Source organism: Cygnus atratus, chromosome 2, assembly GCF_013377495.2.
Source record: "Cygnus atratus isolate AKBS03 ecotype Queensland, Australia chromosome 2, CAtr_DNAZoo_HiC_assembly, whole genome shotgun sequence".
NCBI lineage: Eukaryota > Metazoa > Chordata > Aves > Anseriformes > Anatidae > Cygnus > Cygnus atratus.
Window position 1 is genome coordinate 28982979 of NC_066363.1, and position 16407 is coordinate 28999385.

At 35.9% G+C, this 16407-nt stretch overlaps 2 protein-coding genes across 5 annotated transcripts in view; one reads left to right on the forward strand and one right to left on the reverse strand.

Annotated features, from left to right (window-relative positions):
• TMEM106B (transmembrane protein 106B) overlaps window positions 1–16407 on the forward strand; it is a 1075577-nt gene that overhangs the window by 790740 nt on the left and 268430 nt on the right. The window lies entirely within an intron of this gene.
• Window positions 1–16407, reverse strand: part of THSD7A (thrombospondin type 1 domain containing 7A) — a 281954-nt gene that overhangs the window by 61643 nt on the left and 203904 nt on the right. For all 3 annotated transcript variants that reach the window (XM_035545385.2, XM_050709225.1, XM_050709226.1), the window contains 3 exons: window positions 14304–14495; window positions 5994–6228; window positions 2792–2907 (listed from right to left, as the gene is read on the reverse strand). In XM_035545385.2, the coding sequence (XP_035401278.1) occupies window positions 2792–2907; window positions 5994–6228; window positions 14304–14495 (543 nt within the window). The remainder of the gene's footprint in view (window positions 1–2791; window positions 2908–5993; window positions 6229–14303; window positions 14496–16407) is intronic.

The window sequence follows — 16407 nt, forward strand, 5'->3', positions numbered from 1 at the left end:
TGCTGACACAAATGGGTAAAGCCCATGGAAAAAAAAAAAAAAAGTTTGTGCAGTAGTATGAAAACATTGTTTGACACACAGAGGAGAAGAAATGCCCATACTGGTTAACTAATACACTATTTTATAGAAGAATACATCCTAGTTTGTGGTCATTATTAATGAAAATATGTTCAACAAATCAATAACTTTCTTAAAAATGAAAAAAGGACATTTTTGTCCAAGATGATCTACCCCAACAAAACCATTTCAGCAAGAACCATTAATATTGATGTAAAAGAACACAGTATTTAATAATGAACAAGTATATATAATAGATTCAGTTTCAATGGTCTTAATTATCTGGTGTTTTTCAAAGGTTATAAATTTAATCTTCCTAAGCATTCTTTTATTTGTTAGAATGAACTAAGCTCTACTATGAATTACTGTGAAAATGACTTTATGTTTGTGTCCTTTACAAAGCACGAAGAATAGACTGTGACTGTGACATTTGAAGTACATATATTTGATGTAACAATATCTTACATTCTGATAATATGGTAGCTGTGATTAATCATCACATCCCGCACAGGGATTAGCACCCTGTGGAACAAGGAGTATTACAGACTTTGTCCGTAATGGTAGATATTAGAAACATACCTCCTCTTAAGCTTAAAAAAGAAAAAGAGATAAGCCAGAAAGATGTAGGCAATATTAAGCCAGTCATCACTTCAACTTCATGTACAATTATAATGTCATAAAAATTCAACCGATACCTGCACTGTTTTTAAGGGCTTTGCCAAGTGTATTAAAATTGCAATGCATGTTTAAATCAGACCATTAACATCAACTAAAAAACATCTTATTCTTATTAATTTTGCTTATTAAGTTTCCTTCTGTTTTCCTTGGGGTAGAAAAAAACTAGCACAGGCAAAAGTGAAAGAGTTTTGCCCGAACTATATAAATATACATATATATCTTGGGATACACAGCCTCAGGTTTTCTAATGAACAAGCAGCGTATGTACTTTTAAAGGCAAAATCTGACCATTTTATAATCTGGTAATTCAAATGCTGTTTCTACAACTGCAGAAATATCTGTTTTGGTGCTATACTAAGAGATGTATGTCTACCCTGTGACTAGTCATGATGGTGTGCTCCCCCTTCCACCCCTTCTCGCCTTCAGTCTGACTGTTGCCTTGTTCGAACACTGGCCGCTGCACCCAAGGCCTTGCTCAGGCAGATAGTGATCACAATATCGGCTCAAGATGGGTGCTGAAGAAGCTGACAGACAGACGTTTTCCTCAGCAGCTGAGGGCTGATGGAACATGTGCCGAAAAAAAAAAGAACAGTAAAACTATTAGTCCATCATCTTACCCCATAAGCAGTGAGCAGGCCAAGAGCCCTTTGAGCTCTTCTGCACGGCATCTGGTTGCATGACAGAATCTCCCCTTGAGCAGGGATGCCACTCAAGTTCATGCCTGCTGCAGAGATCCCTTATTCCTTGCGACAGATTTCTTGCCACAACAGATCCTCGGTAAGTGATTAATGGCTTGCTAAACTTTGCGAAGAGTATATCTTGGATTGATTGTGCACTTATAACCCTCAAATTTTTCAATATAAACCATTGACCAAGTCTGGGACTAGGGGCTGATTCAGACACACCTAGGCTCTTATATCTAAGGTTCAAGGAGTTTAAGAAACGAGGGGATCCACCCTGAACCTCATGACTTAATGGGAGAGTCTTCCCAACATGTCTGACTTACCCTGTCCTCTATGCTGTAAATAGAATCATAGAATCATTAAGGTTGGAAAAGACCTCCAAGATCATCTGGTCCAGCCGTCCCCCAACCACCAATATCACCACTAAACCATGTCCTTAAGCACCACGTCCAACCTTTCCTTAAACACCCCCAAGGATGGTGACTCTATCGCCTCCCTGCACAACCCATTCTAATGACTAACCAATATTCAACAAAATAATCAACTGTACCCTGCCATCTCAAATCATGTTAAGTTGCTGTCTTATTTAAGATTAAGCTTTGTTAAATCACTCACTACATTATATCAACAAACAGATTGCTGCTACTTTCTTACAAGTGAAGTGTATGATTTCATCTGCAACACTAGTTATCAGTGGAAGATGCAAAAGGCAGTTTATGACATATCATAGAATCATAGAATATCTGAGTTGGAAGGGACCCACAAAGATCATCGTGTCCAGCTCCTGGGTCTCCCAAGGCCACAGTCCAAGTGACTTCAGCTCCTCGTACACGTCTTCCCCTCTAGACCCTTTACCATCTTTGTTGCCCTCCTTTGGACACTCTCGAACAGTTTTATATCTTTTTTATACTGCGGTGCCCAAAACTGCACACAGTACTACTCCAGGTGAGGCTGCACCAGCACAGAGCACAAGGACAACCCCTTCCCTTGACCAGCTAGTAATGCTGTGCGTGATACACCCCAGGATACGGTTGGCCCTCCTGGCTGCCAAGGCACACCACATATAAGCTGGCAAAATGGAAAAAATAGATACTTATGGAAAATACAGAAAAATAAGCAAAACAGAAAATAGAAGACATCCTTCGAGACAAGAGTCTGTAACTAGAAGTTACAATGGATTTTAGAGGCCACTAAATAAATTTTCTACACTGTTCTATGGGCAGAAACACTACTTCCCTGCAGCTGCTGTATCAACTATTACATTCCCACTGTCAGAAGAAGGTGTGTGTAAGTATTCTGCCAAAAGTGACTCCTGATCTGACTATACTTCTTTTCTTAAAATCTCTCTACTAGCACAGAAAGGATAAAATTACCATCTTGACATGAAGAAGGACACAATGTCCAGTCACTGAATGGAGTCACAATACAGTCCTTCCTACAGGGAAGAAGACATGGCCTCACTGTTTCTGGTCGGAGATTCTCGGGGCATCTAAAAAAAAAGAAAAAGAAGCATTATCAAATAAACAATCATTCTGCAGTGAAGTGGTGAATCATGAGAGATACTGAATGTCTGCAGGTACACAAGGGGAGTGCTAGTTGCCCAGAACTCACCAGGACAGAGCTCAAAAACAGAACCTGTTAGAATTGAAATATCTCTGGTGGAAGCAAGCCAAAACTGGTGCATTCTGCACCTGGAGATTGAACTAAAAGAAGAAAAAAAATCATGATTCATCATCTGCCATTCCAGACTCTTTCCTTTTCACTGTTATTTTAAAGCTTCAACATTATTGTAAAGAAAAGCCATCTAGCTTAGTCTAGCAAAATACATTTCTACCTCTTCACAAAGTTACTAGAAGCATAAATTCTGGCAAGAGGCATATCTGGCCTAAATAATGGTGCTAACCCAGGAATATATAGGTATAAATTGGCCATGATTATGACAGAAACCAGAAACGGTTTGAAACTACCAGATCAATAAGTCTGCAGAAGACCGTCAGAAGGGACAGGAGACCTCGCTTATTTTAAGAAGAGGCTCGATCAGTATATAAAAGGGATTATTAGACTGCCACATATGGGACTCATTAACGCAGGTCACTTTCCCAGTTCTGTTTTTCTATTAAGAACAAACAACCTTCTACACTGCATTATGTTTTCAAAAGATGCTATAGCTTTTGCAGAAGTACTGCAAATCTTTAAAATAATTTCAAAATGGCTATTGCCCTAAAAGCGCACAGAATGTGGACTGTCAGAGGATTACATAAAAAGGTATGAAACAACATCACTTCTACATTTTGGAGCATTATTAAAAAACATTACTATGATTTTCCTCTTGTTGGCTGCCAGGCATCTTGGACCAGAGAGATAAGAGACCAATTTTATATTTGGATTAGATCAGCTAGGGAAGCTTGGGGAAGCATGAGGCATTCAGGCTGGAGGGAGCACTGACAAGTGTAATGATGAGTTACCAAGAAAATGTGGCCTCTGTTGTCAGTGGAGAACTACACCTGTGTCAGCAGGGGAAGAAGAACTGGTGAAAAGAGAAGAAAATTGGAACTGCAGATTTACAGGAAAATATTCTTCAGCAATAACATTTGCTAGTTTACCGTCTGAGTTTTCCTGTCAATTCACATACTCTTTCCAAAGTATGTTCCATTCCTGTGAACCTACACCAACTTTTTGCCTATAATGAGGCCTCTTGTAATGATATCTCCACCCTTTAAAGAAAGTTTCTCCCCTAAAATATGAATGCAAAGAACCATGCAAAATTATAGCTATAGCAACAAAAATCTTCATAATGTCTTCATAAGCCCTGTCTATCTTTTTAAGTTAAATTTTGCCTTTTATTTTGTATGGGATTCATAAAATCAGATTATGTACGCATGGGTGTATTATATATAGTGTCAGGTACACTTTAAAAAATGATCTGCCACCAATCATATACAGTGACTACATTGTCAGGAATTTTCTCTAGGGACAAAATTCAAAATGTTTCTGAGCAATGTGGAACACTGGCTTACTAATGTTTTTTTCCTTAAGGAACAACAGAAATTATAAGCATACAGATAAGTCTGAATTATATACTTTCACTGTTTCACTAACAACTTCATCTTTCAGGAGCACTGTACATTACAATTCCTCTTCAGATCCTTGGGCAAGGCAATTAGGTCAATTAGAACACCATTTCTATCTTTTCATATTGTTTGTATTTAGTATATGTGGCTTAAAGCAATGTATTGATTTTTTTGGCATTCCTTACTCAAGGTCAAATTAAACAGAAGAGATACAAGCTGAAGTCTGTAACTTGTGAGGTAGATAAGGCCAATAATATTGATTCTATCATTCCACAGTAATCCTTTTTATTAAGGGGAGTTTAAAACAAGGCTCCTATTTACATTTTCATGTCAAATGTCAAGTTCTTTAAAAATGATTCGGTAATTTTAATGTGACAATTTGATGGATCAACCAATACTTTTTTCTCATTTCACATGATTCATTTATGACACAATAAAATAGTCATACTCCCAAAAATTTAAGGTCAGATCAAAGGCAGAGGCATTACCAGATTTTAAAAGGAAGATAAATCATTAGTGTTTTTTTTTTTTTTTTTTTTTTTTTTTTAAGTAAAATGAATAGCAAATAAAAGATATAGTAGTATTGTGACTGAATGGAACACAACTCAATGTAGACATAGAACAATTTAGGTTACTGAATAGGCTGGTGTGGTTCGCCATAGTTCCATTTAAAATAAACTAGGAATAAGTCTATTGTTGAATAAAGCAAGAAATGGTAAATATTTAGTGTGAGAATAGCTGCCTCATGGACTTTCTAAAAGACCTCTGCTCTCATCTCTTCCGACTCTGAATCTCTTCTGAATGGGATATATTTACAGACTGACAAACTGCACGGAGATACTATCAAATGCATTTTTTTACTAGTAGCTAATCCGTATTTAACCCTGGTTAAGAATTTAACCCTGGCTGAGAATTTAAATCATTGGACAAAAGGGATCTCTTAGGAAAACATGGATATGGGGGAAAAACAAAACAAAAACCTCACAAAGAAAGGCTGTCAAACTAGTGTTCAAACTAATGTTTCAAACTAATGCTGTGTCAGAGCTCTACTATGCTTGACCTCCTCGGTCTGCTTCTGAGAACGTGCACTTTAACAGGTTGTACTGTATTAAGACCCAAAACTATATTTTTATGGGGAATTGCACGAATCCATACAGCACACTCCCATTTGGAGCTAACACAGGAATCTCGGAAATGGTGCTGCACTGCACACACACTACACACATGGCCCAAGAAATTCACTTTGACTCAATTTGAAGATGGTAAGGAGCCAACTGGACTTGGCAGCACAATCACCGCTGTAAATATCACCCATAAAAATCAAGTGTGAAAGGCACTTCACAGTCCTTCAGTAGCTTCAGTTTTGTTTTTAAAAGACAAATTGTTCCTTTATGAGAACACAAAGATTGGGAGGAGGTGGGAGTATCGTCTTCACATGCAGTCATTTGTCAGCAAGATCCAAAAATAATCCCATTATGAAAAGATAATTTTTTAAGATCTTTACTTTTTTGGGCCCACTTGTCCCACGTTGACTCTCACACAGATGACTTTTCTTGTCTGCATCCCCACAGAACAGGTGGCCTCCCCATTCCAGCTGGCAGAGGAGTTGAAAGCAGACACAGATGCATCTTCTATGCACTGTCCCCACGGGCCTGTCTGCCAATGATACACAGTGCAAGAGTGCTCGTTACAGCTGCGGGTTTCCTGTAGTGCACTACTATTCGGACACTGTATTCCTCCTGGAACAATATAACAGGGCAAAAGTTCATGGAATGGAAGAAAATAGGGAGGGGAGGGGAGGGGAAACCTGAAATCTTATTAGTTATATATTATCACTTTGATTACATGAAATAAGTGCTATTCTTTCTTCCTCCTCTCCATATGCCCAATACTCACTTTGGCAAACTTTAGTGAGCAGAATACAGAGAACAGAACATACATGGATGGCAAATGTAAATGCATATTATGAGGAGAGTAAAATAATCATAATTTATATAACACACTACTTTAATGTCTTTCGAGTATTCTACAGAATTTTTATTTAGGGGTTCCCTAAAAAAAGACCGTAAGAGATAACGTAAGGAGTTAGGATGGCTCTAGGCAGAAGAAATGGTTAAGTGTTCTAGTTATGCATGCCTAGAGACCACTGTTTATGTCCAATTCATGGATCAATTAAAAATATTTTTGGAGCTCTTGTCCTAGGTCCCAGTGGATATTTATCCATGTTACGTAATTACCAAAGAGGGTGGCACAGCTGGCAATTTCTGGTGCAGATTGAGATAACAAAGGCTGTTGCAGGTTAAGATTGAAATGCATTCATGTGTCAATAATTGTGAAGAAAAGCTCAGATAATGCTATCTATGTTGTGTCTGATTTCAGATAGTGTGTTCAGTTTTTTACATTCAAGCACTTCAAAGCTAATTTAGGCTCCTAATCCTGCACAAGCAAAGAGAAATCTTTCTTACTAGACTTGATCATAGGCTACTAAATATCTAACATTGTGAGTATGTATCATGTCTGCTGGATGCTACCATGCTCTGGTGCTACTAGATACAGAGAATCTAGGTTTAAGAATTTACATAAGCGTTCATATTTAGGAACAGGAATACAATAGGACTCCTAACTCCATATGATAGAAAGCCAGGGAAATCCTAAATAATGTTTTATGTCTTTCCTAAAATACTAGAACAGTAAGAAAGATAACTGAACGAGGTGTTTTTTTATTAGTTCCTGCATATGAACCATACATTGCTTTTCTCTGAAAAGAAAAATGTGTGCTCACACCAAGCACACATCAGAAAGCACATCAGCTTTTCTGTCCCACCACAGAACTTTAGGTTGACCTCTTGCCCTACAGACAAACAAGAAGGAAGGGGTTTTAAGCACTTATTACTGGGACTGATTAAACAAACAACAAACAATAAGTGTAATAAGACACAATGTATATTTGAAGTTTTCCAATGTGAATAAGTGTCACAATTAGAATACATTCTAATTGATACCCTAAACTGGATTTGTGAAACATCTAGTTCTGCAGCAAACATGAGGAAAGGGATGCTCTAATGAAATCACAGAACAAAATCCAAATCCTCAATTTTCTATTTTCATTGAGATATTTAAAGTTCTGAATCAGGGCAAAAAAATATTAATGCAACCAAGCAACAGTAAATATCGTATTAACTAAGAAGTCATGAAAAAGACTAGCTAATCGTAAATTTAATAAAGGGGGGTTAGAAACACCTAACAACTTGTGAATGCAATTAAAAAAATACTAAAATCGCATTGGTTTTGGCTCAAAACTGGTGCAATTCAAGTCCATCAGAATTGCTTTAAATATATTTTCATATGCATAGCAGCACGACAAAGCAAATTATTTACATTTTGAAAAAAAAATAAAGAAAATAGAAAAAGAAATGGTAAAACAAAATTATGGTTATGTGGTAAGTTTCAAAAAGTTATTCAAACATCTTCCTTCAGGAAATGAAAATCCCTTCAAATAGCACCAGCAGATAGCAAGATAATTAGGAAGTATTGTAAATTAAAATAAATAAATAAATAATAATAAGAAGAAGAACTATAGTACAGTCTCAAATTATTTTGCATAGGAGAAAACTGATCCACAAGAGAAGGGGACTAGACGTGTTCCACCAGTACAAGAGTTAAGGAACAGACAATCTAGAAGGGATAAAAGAATGTTGTTAAACTAACTACTTCTATCTGGTGTTACCTCAGAAGAAAAAAAAAAAGGGGGGGGGGCGGTATTCAAGGAAAATCATATATTAAAGGGAGGGGGGAATGTTTCCCCAGGAACGGATGCCATATCCATCATTTCCTAAGTTCCTAATGTATTAGAGAATAAAATGACAACTTGGATTCAGTTTTGACAGCCATACAAAAATGTATATTCGGGGAAAAAGTGAGAGCGACATTGACTTACAATAGAAAAAATTTGGGGCGTGAATGTCTGCAGCTCAATGGGAATCCAGTTCTGCTCAGATAAAACCAATAGTTAAGAAAACTGTAAAAAAACAAACAAAATGGAAATAATACTACTGAAATATGATGCAACTATCAGTAGTATTAAATAGTAGTATTAAAAGCATACTATTTATGTATAAATCACTGTGCCATACTCTTCAGGAAAATAACATTTGCTTGTGCACCCTCAAATTAAAATAGGCACAGAAAAAAAGAATGGTCTGGAAAACTGGCAATTTGACTTGCCCTTTATAACATCTACATAGGGATAACAAGATCAGTGCTGCTAAACTTTAAGAGCATTTCACTAAACGAGGACATGTTTCACAGAAACATAAAAAATAATGAATATCACAGAAAAATATAATTTTTATCAGAATACATGAAAAAGGGTATGCAATACTAAATATATTTTATATAATACATGAACAGATGACTGTAAATAATTCCTTGGCAAAACTAAGTAATCATTTCAAGGTATAAAAAACAGTTGGAGTTGAAGCATTTTTTTGGTTTTGAATACTTAGACAAAGCACATTTGGAAATGAAAGGTTAGTTTTAAAGAGGGACTTGCATATTACTCATAAAATAGCACAGATAAGATGGTAGTTTCCTTGAATGCTTTTAACAGAATTGTCAGAGCCTTAGCTTGCTTTTCTGCCTGATTTGGAGCTCATAATGGGTAAGACACATTGCTGCAGGATATTCAAGGATTGTACTTTGTAAGTCTTTTCAGTGACACTGTCTTGATAACTTACAAATTTTGAAATGCTTAACACTTTTTAAAGCCTTTAAGGATCATTTTAATTAATAATTTTGCTATCACTATTTTACAAATGCATGTAATTGTATACGTGCATTCTCAAACTTAAGGTTTGAGAAAAGAGATGTGACTGACGTGCCTCTTGTAATCTAGACAGCAAGGTGTTATTCATTTCTTTGCCCTAAGAATGAGATAGGCACTCCTTGAAGTAGCTGCACTTCTTGAAGACACATGTGGTCAACATGTACAGACCATAGAAGAAGACCCTGTTGGTGCATACTCTTGTTCCAGTTCTACTTCCTCACCCAGCGCATGTTAATTATGCAAACCAAGCTGAAATACTCAACACAAGCAACTTTGAGAGACCTGACTTCAAAAAAAACAGGGCAGGAGTCCACATGCACCTATGGAAAAGGAGAAGTCTGTCCTCAAGTCTTTCTGTGTATAGGATTTGAATCCCAAATCCCTGACACTAGGCAGAAATCTGAACTGAGGGTCTTCCGAGTGTAAGGGGAAGTATGGTAACATCCTTTCCCTGGCTTTCTTTCACACGCAGGTGCCAAATAGTTTTGCAAGTTTAGCTTGAGAATTCAGGCTTCCCAGTTCCAAAGTTATGTATTTTTTTTAATTCCCTTTTCAGTTGAAATTAGTTATAATTTATCAACATATTTGTCTTATCCAAAACTGATCCTTTGGTGAATAGGCAGTCTGTCAGGAAAACAATTACTCAATTCCGTGCTCTCTGCTTTAATTACAAAGCATTATTATTTCAAGCTAGAAAAATACAAAAAAAAATAAAAACAAACCTAATAAGCATAGGAGGAGTAAACAATTTTAAAAGCCTTAAGTATAACTATTCTTTAACAGCTATGAAGTCAAAGTGCACTGGAATTTTAACAGTAATGAAATTTTAAAGCATGTCAGCCAGAATTTGCCTAGAGTTCAGAAGAAATTCCTTTGATCCAACTATTCCTTACAGGTTCAGTAAATCAATCTTGTAGATATATGAGAAGTATGAACTATTTGCCCCTGTCAAACACAATACCTGATTAGATAGACAACTGATATTTTATGCTACCTAACTCAGTGATGTTTAATAGTCTGTGATATATGAGGTCATACTGAATAGTCTTTCTGGTGTTATACTCTGCTAATCTATGAACGTATAATAGCCACAGTAAGATATTGGCATGCATACACATCACTGCCCTAAGAGAATGTTTCAAACAAAATCAGAGTGAAGGATGATTTTATTACATTCATCTTTTATTTTATTATTTGCTTTTGACTTTTCTTTTTAAATCTTTGTGTTTTGAAAATAAGTATCAATCATTTACTACTGATAAACACTTGGAATGTAACCCCATTAGTTTTATGCTATATGACACTACTATAATCAATACAAAATCAGTCTGCATATCTAAAAAACTAGACTCATTTAGTAGTTTTTAGTCTGAGGTCGTGATCTATGCCAAATAGTCTTAGAGCATATTACTAATCATAGAAGATTTCCTGTAACCAGAAAATAAAGTTTAAATTAAATCATAAATAGAAAATAAAAATAGACAAACTGTACATTTGATTGAGATAGGCTGAAATATATACGATGCCTTTACTGGACTTCATATGTAGAACTATATGATGCATCAGGTAACACCACCATGACCTTTGCTGTCATTTTAAATTTGGAGACAATGATTTTCCTGAGTTTCTTACGGTACCATGAAGATGTATTTGACAGTGACACAAATGAGCCACCACTATAGGCATGCTCACAGACAGGCAAATTTATAAATAATTTCACCTTTCAAACCTTCAAGTTGAGGACAACACTCTCAGAAAATATATCAAAAATTGTTATTTTTGACACCTGTTTTCATATGGAGTCATCTCACATACCACATACAATCTTTATCGTGAGGAAAGAGACTCCTCTCTCCTTCCCCTTTCCCCACTGGGTGCATGTAAACAAGCCCATCCTGGATGGGCATAACTACACTGTGCTTGAGGCTCTGTAATGTATTGTTTGACCACACAGAAGAGATGTTGTTCTGGATAAGGTAATGCTTCTGAGAGCACGTACAGCAAAGGTCACTGCCTGGCTTGAGCAGAAGTTTGGGGCTGGAGGGGCAGTTGGTAGCAGGAGATGAGCTCATTAGAAAAGTTTGTTACAACTGTAAATTACATATACCTTCAATTTTCCCTGTGAAGCTATTCTTGTAACCAAGAAATAATAACTACTGAATTATTTCTATTCTAAGTAATCGCAAAAATAGATTATACTGCAGCTCTTTCCTGGTGGCCCGTTACACTAACATGATAGCTTCTTTAAACCACTCCAGCAGCATAGATAGCAGGGAAGTAAGAAGAAAAATAACAGCTTAAATGTGAAATGGCATAGCTCTATCACAACATTTAACAAGCAAAAAGAAAGTATATAGTACTTTTTATTTCAAAAAGGAGAGAAACTGAACAAAAATAATACTGTGGTAAGATGTCGTCCAAGATCCAAATACAAGAACATAATTAATATGTATTTACAGACCCTCAAAAATGTCAATAGGGTGTTCATGTTCAAGTATCCTAATGAACAGGAATTAACCTCTCTGGATTGTAATAATCCTTTCGTATGCAATGCCTGTAACTCTTTGAATTTGCTAGGTTTGTAGGCTGAATTATCCATGACTAGCAGTAGGATATGTGTGATCAAGAATTCACAGAGATAAACTAGGACTCCTTACGCCACCTTAGAGGACATATTTAGTGTATTCATGGGTTGACAGCAGACTTGCGCATTCTTTCATTAATTAACGTAAAATCCGATGTCACAGGAATTGTGTATTTGTACGCAAGAATTTTTATTTGTCCTATAGTGTTCTGAATTAAAACTCCCATATATCATCGATATACTCTACAGGAATTACTATGAAATAACCTAACCTGGCCTGCCTCTCATACCAGCCATTCAAGAAAAAGTTCAAAAATCCAGAAGGGAACACAAGTGGGACTGTTTGCCTGAACAGAACTGAAAGTTATTTTCAGGACTCAGTTTTGGTGTGTAAATGGAATTACTGTCTTATGTTTATGAGACTTGGGATTGTTAGTTACACAAGACACTTACAGAATTTTCATCAACAGTAACATGTTTTTCATAAGCTCTGAACAAAACTGAGAACCATATTCTGTATCTCAGAACACAAAATGATTTCCCAGCACTAACTATGCAATCAGTGCTTTACATTTTGGTAATGCGGCTGATATCTGTCACGCAGTTCTGGAGGTGAGAAGTTATTCAGTTATTTGTCATTCAGGAAATCACTAAAAGGTATAAGAAACTTAAGAGAAGAAAAGTGACAAAGTCTAATTGCAGTGAAACATACACAAACACAAAACATAAACTGACACTTTTTGAACATAATACAAGCAAAGGTGCTCTGTTTGCAGCCAGAGTTGTGATTACACTCTAGCTTTGGAAGGTTCCTTTTTTTTATATATATTTTTATCCTCTGGAGTTTTTACAGAGCACAAAGGACCAAGATGTGAGTGAATTGCTATAGGATAAATAGAGATACCAGCTTGTATCCTTAAAAAGCATAGAATAACATCATCTCTGAGTACTGGTGAAGAGGCCAGGGTTAGAGGAAAACAGAAGTGCTACAACAGCTAGGTAACAAGTTAGCTTTCTCAGCCATAGTTTAGGGCTCGCTTCACTACTGTCTGTGTGGATTGAGACCTGTCAATCTTCTTGGTGCCAATTCCAGTCATTGCACAACAGACATATATAAAATTCCTATACTTAAAATTCAGCCTACGCTTCACCGCTTTGCTGCATCTGCTGCCTTATATATTATCCTGAGATGTGTTAAGTACCAAAGTCAGAATGAATAAAACAATAACTTTTTTTTTTTTTTTTTTAACAAAAGAAGCATAAGAACAGGGAGTCATTTTCTGGAGTAATTCAGGTTTTCACTTCTGTGGCATGGTTGTCAGGATGTCAAATTTCTATCTCCAGTAAAACTGCATAAGTATATGGAAAAATCTATTATCTTGACCTATATGGAAAAGCAAGTAGCACATATATATATATTTGCATTATCATTTGAAAATATAGCTCTGTATTTCCTTCAAAATGAATCCATTTGACACACTATAAAATAGAGGCAACATAAAAACAATTTCCTTTCTAATTTTAAGAGTATTTTCACTTTGTGGCATAGATCCATCTAAGTAATTTATTATCTGAATCACCTACTAAAATGAGTATAGTTCTGATGCCTCTTACACTTCTAACAAAGGTCACTTTCAGGGAAAAGGCTGAAGTGCCTTTCTTGCAATTACCTGAATTCTGTCAAATACACAGTGTATCTTGGCAATGAAATTAACTGTGTTTGCAAACAGAGAGGTGTTTTGATATACAATGATGCCTGTTCCTTTCCTTCTTCATTTGTCAGAAAGGTTATTTGCCTGCACTACTTCCATATCTTACAGTTTCATATCTCAGCTAAATTTCATCTTATTCATGAATAAAGATTCATAGGGTAAAACCAAAGTTTCACAATGAATAAAAAGGTTAATATGGTGACAGTAGTTACCCATTTGGGCTAAGAATATTAAAAGCCATTTTTTTGGTGTTAGAACCCATTAAAACTCTTATCTTTTCAGCATTTGGACTCACATCTTTGCAAAACTGGACCAAAATTATAACTAGGGTTACCAACAGTCCTCTATAAATATCTTTCATTAATATTTGCATAGAATAAATAGAAAATAGGAAGTAAAAACAGTAACATTATGCAAAATATTAACAAAAAGTAACATAAATGAATTAAGTGAAATAAATCTTTAAAACAGCTTTAGGTGTTATGATTAAATTTAGTATTTAAATTAAATTAAATTTAGGATTTAGCATTTAAATATGATTTCTATTGTTTAAAAAACAATTGAACAAATAAACAAAACCAACACAGCTCCATCCAATAATTTGTTTCTGTTGGTCAAAAAATTGCTTTGGCATTGCCAAGACAGATGAGAATTCACAATCGAACAAGAGTTTACAAAAGTATGTGACCTTACCTTCACCTGCATATGCTAGGATTGAGCGGGCACGCATCTGCTTTCCTTCTGTGGTTTTCCCGGAGCAGGTGTGTGAGCAGGAGGACCATGCAGACCACATGCTGAGCACACAGTCCTTTGGGCATGGAGCTTCGCAGACAACAGGGATTGGGTAAATCGCATCTCTACACAGCTGTCTGTCAACCTCTTCTCCTGGGAAAGAAAAGGCCAGTAGCAGTCTATCATTTGTTAAATTAACTTAAAATGAGCAATCTAGCCCAGATGGGCACACAAATAAATTAGATTCTGTTCTTCTATATAAACAAGATAAATAGATTTCTTATTACAATGACTTGTCTCCTCTGCCTTGATGTGAGAAGAACATGCTGAAACCTTGTTTCATTTGATATTCTGCTGAAGCAAACACCAGCTTGGGTGGTCTTTAGGCTTTTGCTTTGTTATTGTATATTTGATTCCACAGAAAGTCCTCGTGTGAATAACAGAGCATATAATGCAGCTACAGAAAACTGCATGTGTGGAAATGCAGGTACCTTAATCACTTAGTCTTCATCCATGTTTGTGGGAGAAGTGGAAAAATATCATACCTTTCAGCTAAGACAGTTTTATAACCCACAATTTATCCTCTGAATTGCAGTCGTGAATCAAAATATGAAGAGTTGCAGTAAGCTGCAATCAGAGACTGTTGTTTGGTTATAAAGATCACCTTTTATTAGGCATGCCAGTGACACATCACTGTCACAGAAGTACAAAAAGATCTCTGCATTTATATTCTGTCACAGCAATGTACACATTTCATTATAATAAAAAGACCCGGACTGGTATAAATTCTTTAATGAAATACTACCTAGTGTTTAAGTACTGCTTTTATTTTTGGTAAAGAAATCACAGGAACACTGAGATCTCTCTGAATAGCATCCTAATCACAAAGTGGTTAATTTGTAAGGTGCCGTATCATTTGCTGATCAAATCAGTTAATATCAATTAAATGAGGGATGAAGGAATGACCACATATTCACAGGTCAAAAAGTCTCACTGACAGTGACAAAAGGCTGAGGAGAAATCTTCACTTTGGAGACGGTGCAGGAAAAAATGAAGAGAGAGACTTTTTTAAATCCACTGTTTTAGAGTTATAGCTTTGTAATCATACAAACCAATTACAGAAATTGTTTTAAAAAAAAAAAGCACTGGGAACTGAGCAGTAGCCCAATATGTAATGACAGTTTCAAGGAACTTTGAAAAAGTTGCATCTGAGAGTGCAATGGATTTCTGAGGCCCTGTTAACCACATACAACCAGAGTATGGAAATAGTCAGTCTAATTCATTAATAGGAAATCTGTTTTTCTTAAGTTTTCTGCAAAGCATATAATTTCAAAAGCAGCTGAATATGTTTCACGTTATATGATCCTTGCCATATGAGGACATAAAACCTTCTGTTTTATCTACTGAAATGTTATTGAAGCATATGTGATCTCAATGGAACTGAACTGTCTATAGTATAGCACTTGTAATGATCCATCATGACAGACCTTTTGTTTCAATAGTTAACGTCAACAAAAAACTGTCTCATTGAGATTTGCAATGGAAATAAGTCTTCAAAACAACAAAACATTTTCTGGAAATAAGGATAAAATGCTCTATAATTTAATGATAAATACATCAGCCAATGATAAAAACCACCACGTGGATTCTGAAAAGCTAAATCAGTGAGAAATGTGGATGCTGTAAATTAAGCCAAAGACCTAAAAATACTGCTTTCCCCAAGCCTCAAATTAGGCTTTTATTTCTTAACAAAATAATATAATTCATCAAGCAGTAATCTAAAGACAATCTACATTTTTTTTATCCAAGTATTACAGAGACTTAAAACCTCCCAAATAATAATCTCTGATAAACTAAGGTCCTGAAAATAGGAGGTTCTCTAGTACTAGCAACATATCATGATTCCCAGAATTATTAAAGACCAAATTCTTTATAAAAAGGGGAAAAGATGAGAGCCATCCATCCAATATCCCTTTAACCAACAGCAAATGTTTTATTCATATAGACTAGTCACAACAGAACTGCAAACATCAATCTTCCTTGGCTTTGCAAACCAGTGGAAGTC